This window comes from Capricornis sumatraensis, chromosome X, assembly GCF_032405125.1.
Source record: "Capricornis sumatraensis isolate serow.1 chromosome X, serow.2, whole genome shotgun sequence".
Classification (NCBI taxonomy): domain Eukaryota; kingdom Metazoa; phylum Chordata; class Mammalia; order Artiodactyla; family Bovidae; genus Capricornis; species Capricornis sumatraensis.
This window is the reverse complement of record NC_091092.1, coordinates 129,165,344-129,190,725: the sequence shown is the minus strand read 5'-3', so window position 1 is coordinate 129,190,725 and position 25,382 is coordinate 129,165,344. Positions and strand designations below refer to the sequence as shown.

Sequence of the window (25,382 nt, the reverse complement as noted above, 5' to 3'; positions counted from 1 at the left end):
ACATAAATGTGTAAAAAGCCTAAATTCAAAGAAAACAGAGTTTGGATAAATAAATTATGGTACAGCCACATGATGGAGCACAAAACAAGTAAAACTGAAATTAGAGGAAAGTACTTCACATGGTAATACAGTCACAAGATATCATGAAAATAGCAGACAAAAGACTGGAGTATGCAGTATAATCTCTTTTCAAACTGAAGCCATGAATTAATCTAGACACAAATGTAACATACCAATACATTATGGTTTAAACAACAACAACAAAGCCACAGATAAAAGTCCCCATTACCATCCTTTCCAGAAATAATCACTATTACGAATTTGTATAGCCTTTCAGATCTGTTCTATGTATTTATTTACATATATCTATAGTTAAATATCGGAGAAGGCAATGGCACCCCACTCCAGTACTCTCGCCTGGAAAATCCCATGGACGGAGGAGCCTGGTGGGCTGCAGTCCACGGGGTCACTGAGTCAGACATGACTGAGCGACTTCACTTTGACTTTTCACTTCCATGCATTGGAGAAGGAAATGGCGACCCACTCCAGTGTTCTTGCGTGGAGAATCCCACGGACGGCGGAGCCTGGTGGGCTGCCGTCTATGGGGTCGCAAAGAGTTGGACATGACTGAAGCGACTTAGCAGCATAGTTAAATATAGAAATACATTCTTATTTTAACTTAATGGTATTCATATTGTATGTACTACGGAGGTTGTTCTTTTCAATTAATACATCTTGGAGAGTTTCCTTTCTTGGTAAACAGGAACAGTCTCATTCTTCTAAACTCTTCTATATGATTTTTAAGAATAAATATACCCTAACAACATTTTTATACTGCTTTGCTGTGTCTGTATTCTTAAGCTATATGTGCAAAACAAAAATTTTTAAAAAGCATTATGAAGCCAAATACAGATAAAACTGTTTGCCATGGTTATCTCAGTATGGTTTTCTCATTGTTCTGCTTTAAGCATTTATTACTTTTTCTATTAGAGAAAAAATATATTAAAAATAATTTAAAAATAATTTTAAAAATTTTGCTTTCAAGGATGTATCACATTAGGATGTCCATGATGGGCCAATGGTTAAGAATCCACCTGTCAATGCAGAGGACACCAGTTCAATCCCTGGTCTGGGAAGATTTCACAGGCCACAGGGCAACTAAGCCCATGTGCCACAGCTACTGAGTCTGTACTCTAGAGCCTGCAAGCTGCAGCTACTGAGCTCAGGCTCTGCAACTACTGAAGCCCACAAGCCAGCACTACTGAAGCCTGCATGCCATGGAGCCCAAGTTTCACAAAAAGAAAAGCCACCACAATGAGAAGCCCATGCACCACAATAAGAGAATAGCCCTGCTCACTGCAACTAGAGAAAACCTGCACAGCAACAAAGACCCAACACAGCCAAAAATAAATAAATAAAAAGAATATATCACATTATGTCTAAGAAATGATACTTCTATATTATAGCTGCCATTTCATGAATAATATATTGGCTAAAGTAAATGTTTTCTCTACTCAAAAACAAAGTATTTCAGCTTGTGTAAGTATAGTACTAACACTATTAATCTATCTGCAATTAATAAGCAATGCTTGAAAAAAATAAAAATGAATCATATATGCAATGTCTCTGAATATCAACTAACAACTTTTAACCATACTCTTCCCAGAATCCTAAGGTTCTTGTGGGAACATCCATGAATCTTTACATATCAGAATGTGGCACCAGGGGGTATCTCTTTGTTTCTATTCTACTGCTTCCAAATACTATTTTGGCACAGGTTGGATTGTGTATGAAAGTCACTCAGTCATGTCCGACTCTTTGTAACCCCATGGACTGTAGCCCGCCAGGCAACTCCATTCATGGGATTTTCCAGACAAGAATACTGGATTGGGTTGCCATTTCAATTTGCAGGGGATCTTCCCAACCCAGGGATCAAACTCAGGTCTCCACCACTGCAGGCAGACTCTTTACCATCTGAGCCACCAGAGATGCCAGGTTGGATTATTTGTATTCAAAAAGTAGTTATAAATCAAGCCACAAAGCTACAGTAATCAAAACAGCAATGGTATTGGCACAAAACCAGACATACAGATCAATGAAACAGAACAGAGAGCCTACAGTCAATTAATCTTTGACAAAGAAGGCAAGAACAAACAATGCAGAAAAAAGTAATCTTTTCAACAAGTTGTGTTGGGGAAGCTGGACAGCTACATGTAAACCAATGAAATTAGAACACTTCCTCACACAATATACAAAAATGAACTAAAAATGGTTAAAAGACTAAAAAACACATGATACCATAAAACTCACAGGAGAGAATATAGGCAAAACATTCTCTGATATTAATTGTAGCCATATTTTCTTAGATAAGTCTCCCAAAGCAAAAGAAATAAAGAGAAAAAAATAAACAAATGGGACCTAATCAAATTTAAAAGCTTCTGCACAGCAAATGTGACCATCAACAAAATTAAAAGGAAACCTATAGAATGAGAGAAAATATTTGCAAATGATATTTGCAAACCACCAACAAGGGGTTAAGGTCCAAAACACACAAAGAACTCATACAACTGAACATCAAACGAATCAAAACACCAAACAAATCAAAACATCAAAAACACCAAACAAATCAATCAAAAAATTGGAATATGAGAAAATTCATACAGACATTTCTCCAAAGAAGACACACAGTTGGCCAACAGGCACGTGAAGATGCTGAAAATCACTAATTATCAGAAAAATAAAAATAAAAGACACAATGAGGTATTATCTCACACTAGTCAGAATGGCTATCATCAAAAAGCCTACAAATAATAATCAAGCATCTTCTCCGACCACAATGCTATAAGACTAGGTATCAATTACCAGGAAAAAAACTGTAATAAACATAAACATATGGAGATTAAACAATATGTTCATAAATAACAGATTACTGAAGAAATAAAAAAGGAAATAAAAAAATTTCTAGAAACAAATGACAATGAAAACGCAACAACTCAAAACCTGTGGCATGCAGCAAAAGCAGTTCTAAGAGGAAAGTTTATAGCAATACAGTCCTACATCAAGAAACAAGAAAAACATTGAACAGACAGCCTAACTTTACACCTAAAACAACTGGAAAAAGAAGAACAAAAAAACTCCAAAATTAGTAGAAGGAAAGAAATCATAAAGATCAGAGCAGAAATAAATGAAATAGAAATGGAAGAAATAATATTAAAGATAATAAAACTAAAAGTTGGTTCTTTGAGAAGATAAACAAAATTGACAAACCTCTAACCAGACTCATCAAGAAAAAAAAAGAATCAAATCAACAAAATTAGAAATGAAAAAGGAGAAGTTACAACAGACAATGCAGAAATACAAAGGATTATAAGAGACTATTATCAACAACTATATGGCAATAAAATAGATAACCTGGAAGAAATGGACAGATTCTTAGAAAAGTTCAATCTTCCAAGTCCGAACCAGAAAGAGACAGAAATTATGAGCAACCCAATCATAAGCACTGAAATTGAAGCTGCGATCAAAAATCTCCCAAAAAACAAAAGCCCAGGACCAGATGGCTTCATAGGAGAATTCTATCAAACATTTAGAGAAGAGCTAATGCCTATCCTTCTAAAACTCTTTCAAAAATGTGCAGAGGAAGGAACACGTCCCAAACTCATTCTACAAGGCCACCATCACCCTGATACCAAAACCAGACAAAGACAACACAAAAAAAGAAAACTACAGGGCAGTATCACTGATGAACAGATGCAAAAAACCTCAACAAAATTTTAGCAAACAGAATTCAGCAACACATCAAAAAGCTTATACACCATGATCAAGTTGAGTTTATTCCAGGGATGCAAGGATTCTTCAATATATGCAAATCAATCAATGTTAATCATCTTAACAAATATAAAAATATAAAAATCACATGATAATCTCAACAGATGCAGAAAAAGCCTTTGACAAAAATCAGCACCCATTTATGATTAAAACTCTTCAAAAAATGGGCACAGAAGGAACCTACCTCAACATAGTAAAGACCATATATGATAAGCCTACAGCAAACATTATTCTCAATGGTGAAAAACTGAAAGCATTTCCCTAAGATCAGGAAAAAGACAAGGATGTCCACTTTCATCACTATTACTCAACATAGTTCTGAAAGTCCTAGCCATAGCAATCAGAGAAGAAAAAGAAATAAAAGGAATTCAGATCAGAAGAGAAGAAGTAAAGCTCTCACTGTTTGCAGATGACATGATACTGTACACAGAAAACCCTAAAGATACTATCAGAAAATTCCTAGAGCTAATCAGTGAATTTAAGCAAAGTTGCAGGATACAAAATCAATACAAAGAAATCACTTGTATTTCTATATATAGTAACAATGAAAAATCAGAAAGAGAAATTAAGGAATCAATCCCATTCACCATTGCAGCAAAAAGAATTAAATATCTAGGAATACTTACCTAAGGAGACAAAAGAACTGTACACTGAAAATTATAAGACCTACAAGACCTTTTAGAACTAACACCCAAAAAAGATGTCCTTTTCATTATAGGGGACTGGAATGCAAAAGTAGGAAGTCAAGAAACACCTGGAGTAACAGGCAAATTTGGCCTTGGAATGTGGAATGAAGCAGGGCAAAGACTAATAGAGTTTTGCCAAGAAAATGCACTGGTCATAGCAAACACCCTCTTCCAACAACACAAGAGAAGACTCTACACATGGACATCACCAGATGGTCAACACTGAAATCAGACTGATTATATTCTTTGCAGCCGAAGATGGAGAAGCTCTATACAGTCAACAAAAACAAGACCTGGAGCTGACTGTGGCTCAGAACATGAACTCCTTATTACCAAATTCAGACTCAAATTGAAGAAAGTAGGGAAAACCGCTAGACCATTCAGGTATGACCTAAATCAAATCCCTTATGATTATACAGTGGAAGTGAGAAATAGATTTAAGGGCCTAGATCTGATAAATAGAGAGCCTGATGAACTATGGAATGAGGTTCGTGACATTGTACAGGAGACAGGGATCAAGACCATCCCCATGGAAAAGAAATGCAAAAAGGCAAAATGGCTGTCTGGGGAGGCCTTACAAATAGTGTGAAAAGAAGAGAGGTGAAAAGCAAAGGAGAAAAGGAAAGATATAAGCATCTGAATGCAGAGTTCCAAAAAATAGCAAGAAGAGATGAGAAAGCCTTCTTCAGCAATCAATGCAAAGAAATAGAGGAAAAGAACAGAATGAGAAAGACTAGAGATCTCTTCAAGAAAATTAGAGGTACCAAGGGAACATTTCATGCAAAGATAGGCTCGATATAGGACAGAAATGGTATGGACCTAACTGAAGCAGAAGATATTAAGAAGAGGTGGCAAGAATACACAGAAGAACTGTACAAAAAAGATCTTCACAACCCAGATAATCATGATGGTGTGATCACTCATCTAGAGCCAGACATCCTTGAATGTGAAGTCAAGTGGGCCTTAGAAAGCATTACTATGAACAAAGCTAGTGGAGGTGATGGCATTCCAGCTGAGCAATTTCAAATCCTGAAAGATGATGCTGTGAAAGTGCTGCACTCAATATGCCAGCACATTTGGAAAACTCAGCAGTGGCCACAGGACTGGAAAAGGTCACTTTTCATTCAAATCCCAAACAAAGGTAATGCCAAAGAATGCTCAAACTACTGCACAATTGCACTCATCTCACATGCGAGTAAAGTAATGCTCAAAATTCTCCAAGCCAGGCTTCAGCAATACGTGAACTGTGAACTTCCAGATGTTCAAGCTGGTTTTAGAAAAGGCAGAGGAACCAGACATCAAATTGCCAACATCCGCTGGATCATGGAAAAAGGAAGGGAGTTCCAGAAAAACATCTATTTCTGCTTTATTGACTATGCCAAAGCCTTTGACTGTGTGGATCACAATGAACTGTGGAAAATTCTGAAAGAGATGGGAATACCAGACCATATGACCTGTCTCTTGAGAAATCTGTATGCAGGTCAGGAAGCAACACTTAGAACTGGACATGGAACAACAGACTGGTTCCAAATAGAAAAAGGAGTACGTCAAGGCTGTATATTGTCACCCTGCTTATTTAACTTCTATGCAGAGTACATCATGAGAAACGCTGGACTGGAAGAAACACAAGGTGGAATCAAGATTGCCAGGAGACATATCAATAACCTCAGATATGCAGATGACACCACCCTTATGGCAGAAAGTGAAGAGGAACTCAAAAGCCTCTTGATGAAAGTGAAACAGGAGAGTGAAAAAGTTGGCTTAAAGCTCAACATTCAGAAAATGAAGATCACGGCATCCAGTCCCATCACTTCATGGGAAATAGATGGGGAAACAGTGGAAACAGTGTCAGACTTTATTTTGGGGGGCTCCAAAATCACTGCAGATGGGGACTGTAGCCATGAAATTAAAAGACGCTTACTCCTTGGAAGAAAAGTTATGACCAACCTAGATAGCATATTCAAAAGCAGAGACATTACTTGGCGACTAAGGTCCGTCTAGTCAAGGCTATGGATTTTCCAGTGGTCATGTATGGATGTGAGAGTTGGACTGTGAAGAAGGCTGAGTGCCGAAGAATTGATGCTTTTGAACTGTGGTGTTGGAGAAGACTCTTGAGAGTCCCTTGGACTGCAAGGAGATCCAACCAGTCCATTCTGAAGGAGATCAGCCCTGGGATTTCTTTGGAAGGAATGATGCTAAAGCTGAAACTCCAGTACTTTGGCCACCTCATGCGAAGAGTTGACTCATTGGAAAAGACTTTGATGCTGGGAGGGATTGGGGGCAGGAGGAGAAGGGGATGACAGAGGATGAGATGGCTGGATGGCATCACTGACTCGATGGACGTGAGTCTGAGTGAACTCCGGGAGTTGGTGATGGACAGGGAGGCCTGGCGTGCTGCGATTCATGGGGTCGCAAAGAGTCGGACACGACTGAGTGACTGAACTGAACTGAAATAATGAAAGAAATCAAAGATAACATAAACAGATGGAGAGCTATTCCATGTGCCTGGGTAGGAAGAATCAATATTGTGAAAATAACCATACTACCAAATGCAATCTACAGATTCAATGTGATCCTTATCAAATTACCAATGGCATTTTCACAGAACTAGAACAAAAATGTTCACAGTTCGTATGGAAACACAAAAGACCCCGAAGAGTCAAAGCAGTCTTGAGAAAGAAGAATGGAGCTGGAGGAATCAACCTTCCTGACTTCAGATTATACTACAAAGCTACAATCATCAAGACAGTATGGTACTGGCACAAAAACAGAAATATAGACCAATGGAACAAGATAGAAAGCCCAGAAATAAACCCATGCACCTATGGATACCTTATTTTTGACAAAGGAGACAAGACTATACCATGGGGCAAAGACACTCTCTTCAATAAATGCTGTTGGGAAAACTGGACAGCTACATGTAAAAGAATGAAATTAGAACACTTCCTAACACCACACACAAAAATACACTGAAAATGGATTAAAGATCTAAATGGAAGACCAGAAATTATAAATCTCTTAGAGGAAAACATAGGCAAAACACTTGATGACATAAATCAAAGGAAAATCCTCTATGACCCACTTCCTGCTTCTGCTACTGCTAAGTCACTTCAGTCGTGTCCGACTGTGTGTGATCCCACAAACGGCAGCCCACCAGGCTCCCCCGTCCCTGGGATTCTCCAGGCAAGAACACTGGAGTGAGTTGCCATTTCCTTCTCCAATGCATGAAAGTCAAAAGTCAAAGTGAAGTTGCTCAGTCGTGTCCGACTCTTAGTGACCCCATGGACTGCAGCCTACCAGACTCCTCCATCCATGGGATTTTCCAGCCAAGAGTAGTGGAGTGGGGTCCCATTGCCTTCTCTGGACCCACTTCCTACAGTAACAGAAATTTTAAAAAGGTAAACAAGTGGACCTGATTAAACCTAAAAGCTTCTGCACAGCAAAGGAAACTATAAGCAAGGTGAAAAGACAACCCTCAGAATGGGAGAAAATAACAACAAATGAAACAACTGACAAAGGATTAATTTCTAAAATATACAAGCAGCTCATACAACCAGCTCTTGCCTGGAAAACCCCATGGAAAATAATAGCAAAAGAAACAACTGACAAAGGATTAATCTCCAAAATATACAAGCAGCTCTTGCCTGGAAAACCCCATGGATGGAGGAGCCTGGTAGGCTGCAGTCCATGGGATGGCTAAGAGTCGGACACGACCGAGTGACGTCACTTCCACTTTACTGCACTGGAGAAGGAAACGGCAACCTACTCCAGTGTTCTTACCTGGAGAATCCCAGGGATGGGGGAGCCTGGTGGGCTGCCGTCTATGGGGTAGCACAGAGTCAGATACGACTGAAGCGACTTAGCAGCAGCAGCAGTGTGTGTATGTATGTATGTATGTGTGGTGTGTGTGTGTGTGTGTGTGTATAAAGTGAAGTGAAAGTCGCTCAGTTATGTCCAACTCTTTGCAACCCCATGGACTATACAGTCCATGAAATTCTCCAGGCAAGAATACTGGAGTGGGTAGCCTTTCCCTTCTCTAGGGGATCTTTCCAATCAGGGATTGAACCCAGGTCTCCTGCATTGCAGGGTGACTCTTTACCAGCTGAGCCACCAGGGAAGCCCAAGAATACTGGAGTGGGTAGCCTATCCTTTCTCCAGCAGATCTTCCCCACCCAGGAATCAAACCGGGGTCTCCTGCATTGCAACTGGATTTATTACCAACTGAGCTATCAGGGAAGCATATACACACACATAAACACACAGTTTATAGGATTACAAAAATACATAATTAAAATATACAACAGTAATAACATGAATTTCAGGGGCATAAATGGGTAGAATATTCTAAGCTTCCTTTATTGTCTTGATGCAGAATAAAGATATTAATTTCAGACTTCCTTTAAGAAAACATGTTAAAATTCCTAGAGTATTATAAAAACAGAAAATATAGTGTATAACTTTCAAACAAGAGGGGAACAAATGGAATAAGAAAAAATAATCCAACGATAAAAAAGAAACTAGAACATGGAAAAGGCAAGACAAATAAAAAGCACAAAATAAGATGGCATATTGAAAACTCAATATATTTGTGATTACAATAAATATAAATAGATTAAAAGCTCCAGTTAAAAAAAACAGACTAGCCGACTGGTAAAACAAAAAAAAAAAAATTAAAATCTAACTATCTGCAAGAAACGCATCTCTTTAGGACAGACAAAAGTTGAACATTATAAAGAGAGAGAATTATGTCATATTTGATAGTGTTGAATACTTATTTACTTAAAATCTTTTTCTCTTCTGCTGTTGGGGGAATCAATCTAACGAATCTTCTGCTGCTGCTGCTAAGTCACTTCAGTTGTATCCGACTCTGTGCGACCCCATAGACGGCAGCCCACCAGGCTCCCCCATCCCTGGATTCTCCAGGCAAGAACACTGGAGTGGGTGGCCATTTCCTTCTCCAATGCAGGAAAGTGAAAATTGAAAGTGAAGTCGCTCAGCCGTGTCCGACTCTCAGTGACCCCATAGACTGCAGCCTACCAGGCTCCTCCATCCACGGGATTTTCCAGGCAAGAGTACTAGAATGGGTTGCCATTTCCCTCTCCAATGAATCTCCTACATTTATATATATTGTTTCTCAGTGTCCTAAATTGAATTCTATCATCTACCCATCTCTTACTCTTGTGCTTCTCAAAGTTTGGGCTTCAAACCACGTGCAACGGAAACACCTGTGCCCCACTCCAGACCTACTAATTCAGAACACCAAGTCATGAGTATCAGGGTATCAGTCTTTTAACAAGGTCTCCCAGTTGATTTAAGTATAAGAATTATTGATTTAAATGTTGACCCACAAGGTTCTGTCAGTCCTCATCTACCTTCTGTTACACATGCACCAAAAATCACATCCAAAACTTCCACCAGTTATTAACAGGATGTATAAGCTGCCTTACCTCCACAATCCCCACCACTGCCAAAAACTATAATCCCACCTGACACAAAGAGTACTTATCTGAATGAACGTGATGATTCTTAAAGCCGCTTTGTCAACCAAGACCTAACTTGTAGGCATAATACCTGCATGTGCATCAATCCAATGGACATGTCCACCTGGATGTCCTAAATTACCCTGAATCTATCAGTTAGGATTAAATTCAGCTAACAGTAACAGAAAAGCCTAAAATAGTGGTTTATATAACACAAAGTTTATTTCTCTCAAATAACAGTCTGGAATAGGTTAGTATAAAAATTCTGCTCCACAAAGTTCTCAGAGAGTCTGGCTCTTTTCTGCTTTCCACTTCAAAATGCCTAGAATATGGTTCCCATTTGATAGTTCAAGATAGAGCTCTATCCAAAACAATCACATTTCTAACAACGGAACAGAAGCAAGAAGGGAGAAGGGTACATTCACCTCTCTGTAACACATTATCTGTGCTTTTATCCCACTGAGAAGGATTTAAGTGTCAAGACCATAACTAACTGCTAAAGCTAGAAATCTAGTCTTTATGTTAGGCAGCCAAACTGTTACTAAGGGGAGAAAAAGGGGGGAGACCAGATACTGAATGACAATAGCATTCTTGACTACACCTTCAGAAGTTACAATGTCCCAACCTGAACTCATCAGTTTCCAAAACACACTGCAATTTCACACCTTTGTGATGTCTCTATCTCCTACCTTTATCTTCATTCTGCCTGGCAAACTCCTTCTCCTCTCTTAATACTCACATCATGAATCTTTTTGTGAAGCGTTCCTTTACCCAACCACCTTTACTGCCAGCCTAAACAAACCAGATGTCTTTCGGCCTCCTTCGTATCTAGCATATATCTCTATTATTACACTGTTAATTTTGTATTGTATCTTTTTAAAAGTCTATCCCTCCATTCATCCCTCTCCCAGTAGAAGGCGAACTTCTTGAGAGCAGAGACTATGCCTTATTTTAGTATCATATGCACATAAATCTGTATCATACTAAATTTTACAAAAATCAACCATTAACATCTGTTACCTAAAATTATGACAGCAGGGAATGGGTAAAAAGAGGTACCTAATAAAAAGAACATCATGGTACGTAGTACTGTAGAATAATGGGATGTCTTAAAGTTCCAAATTACATAAGATTCTACTAGCAGTTACAAGAATATTATGGCTATATGCTCATACTTAAGTACTGCGTTCCTCCACACACGTTACCTATTCATTTTCTACACTCATCTTTCTTTTCCTTCTGGTATAAATTAATATATTGGGGTAAATTTTAAGTAGATTTATATTTGATTCCACTAATAAGTTCACATTTAACTTGGATCAAACAATTGGGTTCTGTGCTTAGACTCCAGTTAAATCTCAGCAGTTATTTCATCACAGAAGACTGGGTCAGGTATGTCTATGTCCTTGGAAGAGTCAACCAAAGAGCTTCAATGTTTTGATGTATTTTTTCTGAAAGAAAATATCTAGGCTAGATAACACAGTACTCAACTTAGGAAGCACAACATTACAACTGATAAACACTTGACTGAAATAACATACTAAATAATATACTAATTTATAATGGCTTTCATAGTCAAAAATTTTTAACATGCATAAGTAAAATCTTTATAGAAGTGAAATCTTAACACTATCAAAGCACCAATTTAACTTGAAAAGTCAACCAAAATCATGTAAAACATGTATAACAATTGCTATGCCCAACCTTTAAAAAAAACTTCAAGATATTAACAATGGAATGCCATGTGTAATTTTAAGTAGGATATCAACTATAAACGTAGCTAAGCACCCCAAAATGCTTACAGCAGCAAAGCTTCAACGGTGTAAATGTGGCCTGCAGCTTTGCCCATATTGGCCAGTGTGGTCTATCAATTCAGACCATGATATTGTGCTGACCCTCAAGAATTCTAATCATAACCTTTTACCCGAGTTCTCTAACCTGAACAGTGTCCTCACTGTTCTGCCTGCTGTTCCTCAGCTGGGCATGAAGTCCTACCTTCAATGTCAACAGCAGTTAAATCTAACTTCAATAAAATAAAAGAACATGTATTAGTTATTATCTTACCATTACTTCCTAGTGGTTGTAATGTATCTCCTGTCAGGTTACACCACCCAACTGGGAAAATATCTCGACAATCATACTTGCACCAATAATTGAAAGCTCCGCTCCAGCCATCAAATGTGATATAAACTTCATCTCCTTTAACATTTCCAATAGTTGCAGGGCAGATCAGATAAGGGTTCTTTCTGTCTACAGCTTCAAGTTTCATTCCCACTTTAAAATTATTTAGAGGTGGCTTTGGTGGTTCCTACCAAAATATTTAAAAAAAAAAGTTTTCATTGTTAAGATGTATTAAGAAGCATTTGCTCAACTGTATTCTTACAATCTTCAGCAACCAAAAATTAAGCTTCATGTTTATCAATTAAATACAGGAAGAGACAGTTCTCACAGATCCCTTTGAAACTCTGCTCTACAATATCTCACTTACTCTGGAGCATAGTCAAGAACCTAGAAGAAAACAAAACCAGCCTGATGGTCATTCATTCATTCAAGAAATATGTATTACATACTATGTACCAGGAATTTACCATTCATAGGTGAACAAAAATATCAAGATCCCTGTTCTTGGAGACATTACATTCTAATAGTGGTGGTAGCAGTGGTTGGGAGGCCAGACAGAATGAAGGGGAGGAAGCAATAACAAGAAATTTTAAAAGAGGGAGTCAAACAAACCTAAAATATGTAAATTATAGAGTAATTTGAAAGATAAGCCTGAAGAGAAGGAACAGCAACAGATAATATGTAAAAAGAAACTCAAAATATAAAATGTAGATACAAGAACATCAAAGTCACAGTCTGGGGTCATTTGTGATATGCAATCCAGAAACAAATATTTAAAAGCATTCCTTAATCACAAAAAGCTGAAGTATACAAATGCTAACAGGATTCTTAGACCAAGGGCTACATTAAAAGCAACATCATCTTTTTTTCCACTCTGCTTTTTATCCCAGTAAATGGCACCATCAGCAACCCAGTTACCCAAGTCAAAAACCTGGAAATGGCCCTAGACCTGTGGTTCTCAGCCTGACTAAACATTAGAATTTCCTGGGGCCACACTGCCAGAGATATTGATTAAACTGGTCTGACATGGGCAGGGTTCATTTTAATTGCCCAGATGATTCTACTGTGCATCCAAGGCTGAGAACCACTACCCTAGATGCATCTTTTCCCCCTAACACTCACATTCAGAGACTACAACCTGCCAATTCTACCCCCTAAATCTCTAGAATAACAACATTAAAAGTTAACTTTCTCTTCATTAAGACTTCCAGAAATTAGAAAATAAATAATATTAGGGAACACATTATAAAAAGGTTAACCTTCAATTTCCTCTATTTCTTTGCATTGTTCACTTAAGAAGTTTTTCTCTCTCCCTGCTCTTCTCTGGAACTCCGCATTCAGTTGGATGTATCTTCCCCCTTCTCCTTTGCCTTTCCCTTTTTTTCTCAGCTATTTGTAAGGCTTCCTCAGACAACCACTTTGCCTTCTTGCATTTCTTTTCCTTTGGGATGGCAAAGCAAAGACATCACTTTGGTGACAAAGATCCATATAGTCAAAGCTACGGTTTTTCCAATAGTCATGTACAGTTGTAAGAGTTGGACCATAAAGAAGGCTGAGTGCTTTCAAACTGTGGTAATGGAGAAGACTCTTGGGAGTCTCTTGGACAGCAAGAAGATCAAATCAGTCAATCCTAAAGGAAATCAATCCTGAATATTCACTGGAAGGACTGATGCTGAAGCTCCAATATTTTAGCCACCTGATACGAAGAGCCAACTCACTGGAAAAGACCCTCATGCTGGGAAACATGGAGGGCAGAAGGAGACGGGAGCAACAGAGGATGAGATGGTTGGATGGCATCACTGACTCAATGGACATGAGTTTGAGCAAACTCTGGGAGATAGTGAAGGACATGGAAGCCTGGTGTGCTGCAGTCCGTAGGGACGCAAAGAGTCAGACACAACTTAGTGACTGAACAAAAACAACCACCTTCAATTGTTGAGCATATGCACAGTTTAAATATTCTCTATATATTCATTTAATTCTCACAACAGACCTATGAAGCCAGTGCAGCTATTATACCCATCTTGCAGACAATAAAACTAATGTACAATGGCCTAAGACTACACCATAAGTATCAAAGCTAGATTTTAAGTCTAAGTAGCCAACCTTCTGGAACACTCTACAGCCCAACATCTGCCAAGCCAATTCCAACTCTCCCGCACCTCAAAGCCCAGTTCTCCTGGTCTCTTTAAAGCTTCTCTGAACAATGCCTGCTATTCCGAGGCCCACCAAAGTGGCACTCATCTTCAATTGTGAAACTATTAAAATATGTTTACTCTTCTGAGATCGTTTTTATATTGTTATTTCCAGCACAGTACTCAATGGCAAGCATTTTTTAAATGAATGAACCGAAGAATCACCTGGAGTACAGTAAACAAGCTCTGAACTACCTCTTTCAACAAGATATAATTTTTAAAACCTATCTGGTAGATGGGTTCCTTTTAAAAATGTCCCCTTTAAACCCATCTCATCATCCCATGCTTTCTCTGATCCCTTAGTCATGTCTGACTCTTTGCGACCCTATGGACTGTAGCCCACCAGGCTCTTCCATCCATGGAATTCTCCAGGCAAGAATACTGGAGTGGGTAGCCATTCCCTTCTCCAGGGGATCTTCCTGACCCAAGAATCAAACCCGGGTCTCGTGCATTGCAGGCAGATTCTTTACCATCTGAGCCACCAGGGAAACCCTATTTCTTCTAAATTTCATGAATACCCTATCAAATTTTCTTACACAAATAAGTGTTAATAGAGCTCTAGAAGAAAACAAATTTTAATTTGTTTCATAACAAATTAACTCTTTTTTCATAACATAGTAAATGAAAGGGCTTTATCACAAAACAACCAACCTCCTTCCAGATTTAGATAATTTGCAAAATGGTTCCCTCTGCTGTCAACAAAAGGTAATGATACAAAAGTTGCTTTAAGACATGTTTTAAAAGAATATAGTTTGTCATTATCCATTCTTGAATGACTTCCTAAACACAAAGATACAATCTGTAAAAGCAAAAGCTTATATAAAAAGGGATCATTCTCTTTTCTTTTACTGTAAGAAAATGATTCTGTTCTAAAAGGTGGCCCTTTTAACCTCCCTTCTTGCTTACCTACAATATGGTTCTTCTTACAGGCTATTTTCCCCTATATCCCACTGATTGAAGCCAGTCTTAGCATTATCTACATTACCCTTCTGCCTGAAATATTTTTACCCTTGTAGTCTCAAGGTTCATTCTCTCCCTTTCTTCACATCTTCACTCAAATGGCACCTTCTCAGCAAGACCTTCCTTGCCAAACTATCTAAAACGTCACCCCTTTGTTCTCCTTAGCATATACAACTATCAAGCATAATACAATGCATTTATTATGATTTACTATAAATTTACTCAGCTAGAAGGTAAGCTCCATAAAGGAAGGAGTCTTTTACAGCTAAGTTTGCAGCTATATTCCTGGAGTCTACCTCTGATCACAAACTCCTATCCTTAAATTTCTACTTCCTTACTTTTAATCAATTACTTCTTTGATTTCATCAAGAATTCTAGTCCTTTTACCTTCATTTATTCATTTACAAATATTTACTGAGTGCCTACTAAGTCCCAGACACTACTGAAGGTTTTTGATATATATTGGGTTGGCCAAAAAGTTCATTCAGATTTTCCTGTACACCAACGAAATTTTTGGCCAACCCCATATTAGCTGGCAAAATAAACAAAAAACCCCACCTGTGCACTTCTCACATGCTAGTAAAGAGAAAGATGAGGAGCATAATAAGTAAAATATATTCTTTATGTTATAAATGATAAATGCTTTGCAGAAAGAGAGAGCAGAGCAGAGTTTAAGGGAGATCCAGAGAGCAATGTAGCTTTGCCACATCTACTGCGAGAATGAAGACCATTCTCAGCAATCAGACTGTCGACATCCCAGAAAATGTCGACATTAACTTGAAGGGACGGACAGTTATTGTGAAGGGCCCCAGAGGCACCCTGCAGAGGGACTTTAATCACATCAATGTAGAACTCAGTCTCCTTGGAAAGAAAAAGAAGAGGCTCCATGTTGACAAATGGTGGGGAAACAGAAAGGAACTGGCCACTGTTCACACAATCTGTAGTCACGTACAGAACATGATCAAGGGTGTTACACTGGGCTTCCGTTACAAGATGAGGTCGGTGTATGCCCACTTCCCCATCAACGTTGTTATTCAGGAGAATGGTTCTCTTGTGGAAATCCGAAATTTTTTGGGTGAAAAATACATACGCAGGGTTCAAATGAGGCCAGGGGTAGCCTGTTCAGTATCTCAAGCCCAGAAAGATGAGTTGATTCTTGAAGGAAATGACATTGAACTTGTGTCAAATTCAGCTGCTTTGATTCAGCAAGCCACCACAGTTAAAAACAAGGATATCAGAAAATTTTTGGATGGTATCTATGTATCTGAAAAAGGAACAGTTCAGCAGGCTGATGAAGAAGATCTCAGTGATCTGCAGAAACAACAAGATAGCAGATGGTTCTATGGACTCAGTTGTGATCCTTTAAAGAGACAATAAAAACTCTTGATTTGGAAAAAAAAAAAAAAAAAAAAGAAAGCAATGTAGGGGAGGGGTTGTGAGATTATAAATACGACAATCAGGGCTTCCCTGGTTGCTCAGTGGCAAAGAATCTACCTGCCAATGCGAGAGACACAGGTTTGATCCCTGATCCGGGATAATCCCGCATGCTGTGGAACAACTGAGCCCATGCACCACAACTATTGAGGCTGCATTCTAGAGCCCAGGTGCCACAACTACAGAAGCCAGTGTGCCCTAGAGCCTGTGCTCTGCAACAAGAGAAACCAACACAATGAGAAGCCTGCACACTGCAACTAGAGAGTAGCCCCTGCTCACCAAAACTAGAGTAAAATCCATGCAGCAACAAACACACAGCATGCACAGCCATAAATAAATAAATAAAATTCTTTTAAAATAAATAAATAGGGAAATCAGGATGAGCTTCATCTGGAAGGTGACATGTGAACAGAAGCCTGAAGATTATTAGCCAGTTATCTAGAGGAAGAGTGCTTTAAGCAGAGACAACAGCTAGGAACCAAGGCCCTAAAACAGAGACATGTCTGAAATGTTCAAAGAACAAGGAAGCAGAGTGTGGCTAAAATGTAGTATGCAAGCAGGAGGGCAGTAGGAAACAAGGTCAGAGAGATAATGAGGGGTCATATCATGTAGAATTATGGAGGCCACTGTAAGAACTCTGGCTTTTACCCTGAGTAAATCAGGGAGCCCCTGGATGACTTTGAGGAGAGGAGTGATATAATCTCACTTATGTTTTAAAAGGAATACTCTGGCTGCTATGTTGACAACAGACTGTAAAGAGATCAATAAAGAGGTTACTCAGTAATCCAAGTGAGAGATAAGGGCAGCTTATACCAGTCTGACAGCAATCGAGATGGCAAGTAGTAGTTGGATTTCAAATATATTTTAAAGATAAAGGAAATGGAGTTTCCATATGGACTGGATGCAGTGTGTGACAGAAATAATCACCAAGGTTTTTGGCTTAAGCAAATGGAAAGACAGTTGCTATTCCTTGATATGGGAAAGGAGGCAGGTTGAGCAGTTAGATGTCTATTAGACACATCCCCAGGGAGGGATACTGAGTAGGTGGGCTGGGTATAGAAGTCTGAGTTGGGAGCAAAAGGTCTGGACCAGAAATATAAATCTGAAAGGCATCTGCATATAAACTGTACTTACAGTCACGAATTAGATTAATCACCAAGAAATTAATACAGATCAGTTTCTCAAACACGACACTACTGTCATTTGGGATCAGAACATTCTGTTGTGGGGGCTGTTCTGTGCATTGTAGGATGTTTATTAGTATCCCTGGTCTCTACTCACTAGATATAAGTAGTACCCCACACACACACACTCACAGTTGTGATAACCAAAAACATCCCCTGTTGAGAACAACTGTATGAAGAAAAGGACCAAACACTCAACTTCTATCACACCCTTTCACATCCAGGTTACAGAGCATCATATCACCATTTTCTTCTCAGCACCCCAAACCAACTTATCCCCTTGTCCTGGTTCTATTATCTCCAAACCTTAGTTCAGTATCACCCTCCACTTTACCTATTTATACTTAGCTGCTGAGCACTGCTGGAGAAAATTCCCACATGCGTATTACATGCAGTGCTACACATGTTTAGTCTTCGTCCTCAGGTGAACCCTCCAAAATACTGTCATATGTCCCTAGGTCGATGCCCCACCCATCCCATATGGCAGCTATTCCAAACCTTTATAATTTGCCTTAAGACCAATGTTTCCTCATTGAATGTTTATTATTTTATTTGTTAACTGACTTTCTCCCCAACCACAGAATAAGCTCTCTGCCTTGGTGGTGGAATATAGTAGACTTTCAGTCTATGTATGCCTTTGTCGGTTTCCCATTTCAGAGTAAACTGAGGCCATTAGGAATGAACTCTAACAATATTCTGCCTTCACGATTATAAACCTCACTCTATCCAAGGACAATTTTCAGTTGGTCTTCGGTTCTTGCTAATGTAACTGATGAACTTCCTCTATAAAATAGTCAAGAATCAGCCTTCCTTTTAACTGACCTCTACTAAGTACCTGATATGGGTACTTCTATATTATAAAGGTGAGTGGGTATTTCTCAAGGTTCTAAACTTGACACTCTTCTCTCCTTCTCTGTTTTGCCTTTGAACTGGCTCATTCACGCTCAAGGCTTCTATCACTACCATTTAAGCTAAAAAATCCCAAATCCATGTACCCAAGCCAAATCTTATTTCTAAATTCTAAATATATTTTATGTCAATGTCTGGTGGTAGTCATTCCTCCTCAAACTTGCCAGAGGCACTTTTCAACATGTCAAAAACTAAACCCATCTTCTCCCTAAGTATTCACCTTCCTGTACTACTCATTCTTTCTTCATTCATTGAACAAATAAGTATGTACCAGGACCTAGGATAGGCAATGAGAATACAAAGTAATATTAACTTCTGAAAAGGAACTATAGTCTAGGAAGCAAGAGAGAGTGAAAATAATAATATAATTCATTATCTACAAAGACTGACATATGCACAAAATGCTACAGAAGTATAAGAATAGAGAGGTGAAATTAGGGAAGGTATCTTGGAGGATTTAATGCCTGAGATGAATGTTACAAGAAAAATAGGAGTGAACCACAGATAACCAGTCTTTTTAAAAGGGGAACATGGTATGGACAGGCTATTACAAGCAATTTAGAACTTAAGATCCAAAGCAAGAAGTGGCAACTGTAAACCAGATCACAGGGTACCTTAAAGACTATATTAATAAACATATTTCATCCTGAATGAAAATGGGAACTTCAAAGGAGTTTTAAGTATGGAATAATGCAGCATGGCTTCTGTATCAGATATTTCTAGCATTGTATGTAAGGGTGTTAGAGGCAGTTATAAGGCTAGTTGAATAGTCCAGACAAGAGAAAAGCCTGCAGGAGTGGTAGTAAGTAGGAAGAAGAGACACAACAAAGATAATCAGCAAGCTAAATAGGTGGGCCTTCCTAATTAATCAGCTATCCAGAGTGCAGGGTCAAGATGGAGTGGGGATTTAACATGGCTCCTAGTCAAGTTTCAAGCTTGGCTGAAAAAGGCACCCCACAAGTAAGTAAGGGTAAGAAAAGAAATCCAATAGAAAAACAGGCAAAGGCTATAATCAGCCAGTTCACAGAAAAATAAAAGGCCATTAAACACATTTTGAAAGTTCCATTTCACTGGTAATTACTTCCATACAAATTACAATGGGATACCATTACCATCTCCACCTCCAAAAAAGATTCACCAAATTTTAAAAGATGGATAATATTCAATGCTAGTAAAGGTATGGGAATGTGAATATATCTAAACACTAATAGTGGAGAATAGTTTGGAACACCCTTTTTAGGTGCAATTTAACAATATAGTTAAACACTACTTGAAGGACATTGGAATTCTACTTCTATTAATAAGAGTGTAGCCATTCATACTTATATAAAAAGTTCTATACAAGAATGTCCACTGTAGATGATTTAAACAAGAATATGGAGACAACCTAAACATTAATCCTTCAGTTCAATTCAGTTCAGTCGCTCAGTCGTGTCTGACTCTTTGCAACCCCATGAATTGCAGCACACCACTCAAACTCACATCCATTGAGTCGGTGATGCCATCCAGCCATCTCATCCTCTGTCTTCCCCTTTTCCTCCTGCCCCCAATCCCTCCCAGCATCAGTCTTTTCCAATGAGTCAACTCTTCACATGAGGTGGCCAAAGTACTGGAGTTTCAGCTTTAGCATCATTCCTTCCAAAGAAATCCCAGGGTTGATCTCCTTCAGAATGGACTGGTTGGATCTCCTTGCAGTCCAAGGGACTCTCAAGAGTCTTCTCCAACACCACAGTTCAAAAGCATCAATTCTTCAGTGCTCAGCTTTCTTCACAGTCCAACTTTCACATCCATACATGACCACTGGAAAAACCATAGCCTTGACTAGATGGACGTTTGTTGGCAAAGTAATGTGTCTGCTTTTCAATATGCTATCTAGGTTGGTCATAACTTTAGGGAGAGGTTAAATCAGTTATGGTAATCCATACCACAGAAGAGAGCAATACACCCTATAATATGTATGAAACAAAATGGAAATTTCCAAAGCATACACACTTTAGGGGAAAAACTAAATCATAGACTATATTCCAATTTACATTTAAGAAATAGAAGTCCATATATGTTTGTAAATGCACAGATAAAGGTCATGAAGAACTTCTTGGAGAGAAGAGTAGAATGGAGGAATGGATAGGATAAATGGACACTCATTTTCCACTTTAGTTAAGGATATAGCTTGATTCCTCCACACACACAAAGATAAATTACTTTTATAATTTTAAAAATGAAAAACACAATGTGCGATATGTGACGTGACTAGCTGATAAAACAATTCCATAATTAAAATAGATCCAATGGCTTTTCTAAAGCCACAGTCTAAGCTATTAAGTATTTAATAAAGACTATTACGAAACATCTCTTTTGTTATTAACTATCGTCAAATACGCTTTACACAGTGCCCAAAAGGACTGCATTCACTTGTGCCCCTTGCTGGTAAGGCAAGCCCACTTATAGCATTTCATGCTGCACAAAGCTGTACTCAAAGAATTTTTCTCTGCAATGTAGATATCATGTCAATTGACATTTCACATCTTTGTACATTTAATCTTCTTGAAAAAGTTTTAAAACTATAATCAATGTTTACCATTCCTGATACGAATGGCTGTAATAAAATTTAAGTGACTGAAAAAACAATGAGGACAGAGTGAAAAATTTTTGACCTATAATTTAACTAAAACTTAGCTTTCATTCACTGTTTCTTAACACAGTGTACTCTCTTTCAACATTTTCTCAAGAGCATAAACTATTTTTGGAATTTTCCCTCTTTGTTATATAACAAGTATTTCCTTATAAAAAAATTCTTTCTGATGACTGTTTTTAACATTCTTTTTACTTCTGCAACCAAATCTGTCCAAACAACTTTCAAGTTTTCTTGTCCCATCATTTTCTCCAATATCAAAGAGATGACTAACATCACAAACTGAGAAGTTTCACTTCTGAAGGTAAATAAAAAATAATAACAAACATCTGCTTCCAGTAAAGTACCCATTTGTATCTGAGGTCAAGAAAGAGGTACTAATTCACTTTGACTACTGAGTGACGAAAACTGAGCCTTTTTTATGACTCGCTGTTATGGGCTGAACTGTGTCTCACCTCCTATTCCACCAAAATACATATGTTTAATTCCTCATCCAATACCTCAGAATGTGACTATATTTGGAGACAGGGTCTTTAAAGAGATAATTAAGTTAAAATAACGTCATTATGGTGGGTTCTAATATGAACAGTGTCCTAAGAGGAGGAAATTAGGACACAGATATGTAACTAATGTAAAAACTCAAAGAGGAGAAGATGACTATCTATAAACCAAGAAGCATGAGAGAGTCAAAGTGAGAAAATAAACTTCTGTTTAAGACACTGTTATGAAATGAGTTACATCTTTTCAAAATTCATAAACTGAAGCCCTAATTCCCAATGTGAGTATACTTAGAAGCGGGGCCTTTAAGGAGGTAACAAAGGTTAAGTGAGGTCATAAGGGTGGAGCTCCAAATCCAGGACTTCTTTACAAGAAAAGAAAGGAAAACCAGAGATTGCTCTCCTTCCACCACATGCACAGAGCAGAGGCCATGTGAGGACACAGTTTAGACTATAAGCTGAGAAGAGACACCTCACAAGAAACCAGCCCTGATGACACTTTGATCTTGGACTTCTAGCCTCCAGAAATGTGAAAAAATAAATTTCAGTTATTTTAAGCCACTGAGTCTGTGGTACTTTGCTACAGCAGCCTGAGCAGACTAACACATTTGCCAATCAAGCAGTTTGCAAAGTACTTTCGATACACGTTAGAGAAGACAAAGCATTTAAGAATCCCCACTAAATAAAAAAAAAAAAAAAAAAACACACAGCCCAGTTGATGGAAGCTTTTTATAACATCTTTCTTACCTTCTTAAAGAATGCTTCAGGTGCCATTTCAGATCCAGTCAGTGTTCGCAAGAGGAACATTGGCCAAGATGATGTGTTCATCTGGTACCCTATTTTATAAAATAAAGCAGGTATTTTTTAAAAGCTTCTCTGTGATAGTACAGCAAGTTGGCATAAGAAACGTTCCATTTACCATTCTTCTCCAAAGAATGACTTTCTTACCGAGGAATGCAGGAAATGGGCTAGAGGAGCAGGTGCACCCTCCAATCAGTGCTACTGCATCCACTGTACTGCTAGACAAGAAGGCTACAGTGGGGGTAGAAAGTCTCAGTTTTAAAAAGCCACTAGCTAGGGTTCACAAACATACACATATATGCTGGGAATGGGCCATAATACTAGGAGAGATCCAATTCAAAACCCAGGAGAGCTTCCATTCCCCACCAACCGCCACACATGCAGAGTAAAAAGGCTCCAAAAGACTACCAGCCCCTTTTTCCTCAGAGCCTCTGCCTAACTTCCTTTGAGAAAGACAGTTTTCTGTCAAACTCAGTAAATGTACACTTATGATGGTATATTTCACTGTATGTAAATTTTACCTCAAAAGAAAAACAAACTGTAAATAAACAGTGAACTCTAGTTAATGATATGCATGCTAAAGGATTTAGGGGAAATGCACTGATGTCAATAACTTATCCTGAACTGCATTTAAAAATATAATTCACTGATGAACTGACAGAAAGGCAAGTAAGCAATAAAGCAAGTATAGTAAAATGATAATGGGTAGAATGTAGGTAGTGGGTATGTGGGTGTTCACCAGAAAATTCTTTCACCTTTTCTGTACGTTTGAAATTTTTCATACATTAAGTTGGGAAAAAAGACAGCTCTCACTTTAGCAGTCCCTACACACACTAAATGATTTTATATTAGGATTTGTATCAAATGCTATCAAAATAGACTCAACATGTGTATTCTCTAGAGATCTCATCAATTAACGGTGACTATCACAGCATGTGGCATGTGCAGCAGGGAGCAGGAGTCTGCTAGCTTTACTATTTTCTGGGGGCAATCTGTTACATGCAATACTTGCCTGCCATGATGCCAGAATTGGTTGGTGAGAACTTGGCATGTATCCCTGATGAATACATGCATTAAGATAGGGAGGCACATGAATCACATTGCCAATGGGTCCATCAATAGCATAAAATATACAAGAAAGTTCATACAGAAAGTCATTTTATAATAATCATGTATCAAAACACCCTAAATCTGACTAGGAAAATAATTGCTGCTGGGGAACTGTAAAGGGTTGTTACACACTCCCTTAAAATAAACCAGTATTACTAGTGATACCTAATATTAAATAGTTATCCAGAGCATGGATTCTCCACACTATTGTTAGAATAGAGCATGACAATCATTCTCTGGTCCTTATGCCTTTCTCTTAACCTGTATCTTATCCTATTACATGAGGTACCATGACTTTGTTTTAATTTAGCATTTTCCTTAATTCTGAATTGCCTAGAGTCAAACACAGATCAAAGTGCATGTAAAAAATTCAAACACAGCTAAAACTAATTCATGATATTAGGAAGTCTGGACAGTAATTACCTTTGGAAAGGAGGAGGATATGACTGGGGATCAGCAGGAATGGGGCTTCTAGGGTGCTGACAATGCTCTCTTTCTTTATTTGGGTGTTGGTTTTTATACGTGTTCATTTATAAGCTCGGAGGAAGCAATGACACCCCACTCCAGTACTCTTGCCTGGAAAATCCCACAGACGGAGGGGCCTGGAAGACTACAGTCCATGGGGTCACTGAGGGTCAGACACGACTGAGCAACTTCACTTTCACTTTTCACTTTCACACATTGGAGAAGGAAATGGCAACCCACTCCAGTGTTCTTGCCTGGAGAATCCCAGGGATGGCGGAGCCTGGTGGGCTGCCGTCTATGGGGTCGCAAAGAGTCGGACATGACTGAAGTGACTTAGCATTTATAAGCTGTACACTTTTTTCCATGTATATTAAAACTTTAAAAAATAATTTTAAATAATATCCTTTCACATTTAAATAAATAAACCTTTTAAAAAGTAAAACTATGTAAGTTGTGTTATATTAAAATGGAAACTAAACTATTCAAAAGCATCTCATGAGCAAATTGGCAAAAATTGTATTTTTTTATTATGTGGTGTCACAATGCATACTAGTCAGCATGTATTGCTATATATTTCATATTTTTTATTAATAAACTCTAAAAAGTAATTTAAAAAAATAATGATTATAAATTTGGTTATGTGTCTGAAATGCTGACAATCACCACAGCTGTTTCCTTTAAACAAAATACAAACAGATACTAGCATACTGTCAATAGAGAAATAAAACCCAAACAAGGAAGCACTAAGCCTCAGATGTATATCTGTTACAGAAGTCTGATTTAAGATATTATAAAAATAAGCAATAAAAAAATTTGAATGTTATAAAGAAAAGGGGAAAAGCAGAAAACACATATATCCTAAACCATCTTCTTGGGAATAACACATACTTGATTAGTTTTTAAAAATATTTTAAACCAAGTTAGTATTAATTAACCATTAGAAGAAAGACAATATAAAACGATGTTAGAAAAAACAGTTATTAGTATTAATTAACCATTAGAAGAAAGACAATATAAAACGATGTTAGAAAAAAGTTATTACTGTCTTAAATTTTTTATTCTTACAGCTTCTGTCCACTA

General features: G+C 38.1%; 1 protein-coding gene and 1 pseudogene across 1 annotated transcript in view; one reads left to right on the top strand and one right to left on the bottom strand.

Moving 5' to 3' along the window:
• SCML2 (Scm polycomb group protein like 2) overlaps window positions 1-25,382 on the bottom strand; it is an 88,255-nt gene that overhangs the window by 52,526 nt on the left and 10,347 nt on the right. The window contains exons 5-6 of the mRNA XM_068962206.1: window positions 22,674-22,762; window positions 12,059-12,302 (exon numbers count right to left, since the gene is read on the bottom strand). Of these exons, the coding sequence (XP_068818307.1) occupies window positions 12,059-12,302; window positions 22,674-22,762 (333 nt within the window). The remainder of the gene's footprint in view (window positions 1-12,058; window positions 12,303-22,673; window positions 22,763-25,382) is intronic.
• On the top strand, window positions 15,991-16,647 carry LOC138071034 (large ribosomal subunit protein uL6 pseudogene; annotated as a pseudogene).